Source organism: Mercurialis annua, linkage group LG8 (assembly GCF_937616625.2).
Source record: "Mercurialis annua linkage group LG8, ddMerAnnu1.2, whole genome shotgun sequence".
In the NCBI taxonomy this organism is placed as follows: Eukaryota; Viridiplantae; Streptophyta; class Magnoliopsida; order Malpighiales; family Euphorbiaceae; genus Mercurialis; species Mercurialis annua.
Genome location: NC_065577.1, coordinates 12,213,279 through 12,215,359, shown reverse-complemented (window position 1 = coordinate 12,215,359; position 2,081 = coordinate 12,213,279). Strand labels below are relative to the sequence as shown.

At 34.9% G+C, this 2,081-nt stretch overlaps 1 protein-coding gene across 1 annotated transcript; it reads right to left on the bottom strand.

Annotated features, from left to right (window-relative positions):
* Nucleotides 1-338: 338 nt before the first annotated feature.
* Nucleotides 339-1,821, bottom strand: LOC126661268 (zinc finger BED domain-containing protein RICESLEEPER 2-like). The gene is made up of 2 exons (XM_056104124.1): nt 629-1,821; nt 339-528 (listed from the first exon to the last, which is right to left on the bottom strand). The coding sequence occupies exons 1-2, from the start codon at nt 1,819-1,821 to the stop codon at nt 339-341; spliced, it is 1,383 nt and encodes a 460-aa protein (XP_055960099.1).
* Between the last annotated feature and the right edge of the window lie 260 nt (nt 1,822-2,081).

Sequence of the window (2,081 nt, the reverse complement as noted above, 5' to 3'; positions counted from 1 at the left end):
ATCATAGCCCAAAAGAAGATCTTAAAATTGAAAAGGAGATGTTAAAATTGAAATGAAGCTGTTCAAAATAGAAAAAAAATTGCAGAGGATAAATAGCAAAGCAAACAATGAATTTGAAACTGAATTGAAAACAGCAACATGAAGTTTTAATGATGTATTAAAACCAACCAGAATTAAAAGCAGCAATGATGTCTTTTAATGAATTATTAAAGAAATCAGAATAAAGAGAAGTTTGAAAATGATTGAAAAGCAGATATTAAAAGTTTTAATGAACTATTAAAACAGGAAAAGAGATAAGGTAAAAAGATTGAAAAAATAGAGTAGGAATAGAAAAGGTTTTAGTTTCCACCCTTTTCAGTTGCCAGTAGCCTCTCAAAATGATACTTCAGAAGGGACAGAAACTTCAGAAGGGACAAAGATACTTCAGAAGGGACAAAACAGCACAGGCATAAATTGTCATTTGCTTCCACCATCAAAACCAAAATGGAACTCATAAAGAGTCCAAGAGACTCCCTCAATTTGGCAAGTCTGGATCAAAAAATAGATATAGATTAGCAACCACACAAACACAAACTAAAAAACTGAAAATATCAAAAATTAGAGAACAGAGTAAAAGGCATAACCTTGCTCAAAAGGTTCTAGCTCATCAAGGCATTCCTCAACCACAAGAGGGCCGGTTTCTGCTCTGAGCCAATCCTGAGTGCACACCAAAGCTTCCACAATTTTTGGAGTTAAAGAACTCCTGAAACAATCAAGCACTCTGCCTGAGGTACTGAAGGCAGATTCAGAAGCAATTGTAGAAATTGGGGCTGCAAGGATATCACGAGCCATCCTTGAAAGGATTGAAAATCTTGCACAATTGAGCTTCCACCATTTTAATATATCAAAGGCATCATCATTCTCAACACATGCCTCGCTCAAATATGTTTCCAGCTCAGATTTCTTTGGCCCAGTTTCTGCTTGCTCTTTATTGTGCTCAGCAAATTTGGCTTTCATCAATGATGTATGCCTCTTAGCAGCAGGAGGCACAGATAGGATTGACACATGATTAGAAACAAGCCCCTCAGGTTGACTGGAGCTGAACTGAAAACTTCCACTTCCAGATAACCCACTCAGATATGCACTTTGGTACTCATCAAACAACATATTCAGCTCAAACTTAACACTATCAAACAACACAGAACCATGCTCCTTACCAAACAGATTGCATAGAGAAAATAAAAGATCATTGAGTTTAGAAGTAGGATCAAAAATATGAGAGAAGAAAATTAATTTGTTCATTTTTAAAGGATCACTCCAGTACTTGTTAAATTTTTCTCTCATTTTCTTACCCATCTGTTTAATCTCCACATCCTCACTAGCAATCATTTCATCCAACATTATAGACAGATCACAAATCTCCAAATAATGCATGTTAGAGGTAACATATAAGCATCCAGATATCCGCAGAGTAGTGATATAAAAATAAGATAAGCAAGTGGCAAACTTCTTTGCAGTTTGCCAATCAAGAATGTTAGGAATGTTATCTACCATATCATTCCTAAAATTCTCATTTACTTCCTCATAAGAATAAAACACAGATTTGAATAAACAGGCAGTATCCAGCATAAGATAGGTGGAATTCCATTTGGTAGCAACATCAAGACAAATAGATTTTTTGGTTCCAAGTTTGGCCTCTAAAGCAAGATCTTTAAATTGTTTAAGCCTAGATGGACTGTTTCTTATATATCTTATGCAGTCCCTAATCTTTTTTACAGAAGAATTCATTTCTTTCAATCCATCAGAAACTACCAAATTAATTACATGAGCAATACACCTCATATGCAAATACTGACACTTAGAAATATCAGTGCCCTATGAAACCATTTTTTTCTTAAATGCAGCAATGGCAGTATTGTTATTTCCAGCATTATCCATAGTCACAGTGAAAATATTCTTTAAACCCCAAGCAAGCAAACAATTTTCTAAAGTTTTGCTAATATAATCACCTTTGTGACCACAAACAGGAACAAGGGATAAAATTCTATGTAGCTTCCACTCATTGTCAATCCAATGACAGGTTACACACATATAATTGACCC

Bases quoted from the DNA above. Each gene is read 5' to 3' on its own strand.
- LOC126661268 (XM_056104124.1), bottom strand. From the start codon at position 1,821: ATGAGGTGTATTGCTCATGTAATTAATTTGGTAGTTTCTGATGGATTG. The intron at 529-628 runs GCAAGGTTATGC...TTTTTGATCCAG, and splicing joins GATGAGCTAGAACCTTTTGA to ACTTGCCAAATTGAGGGAGT.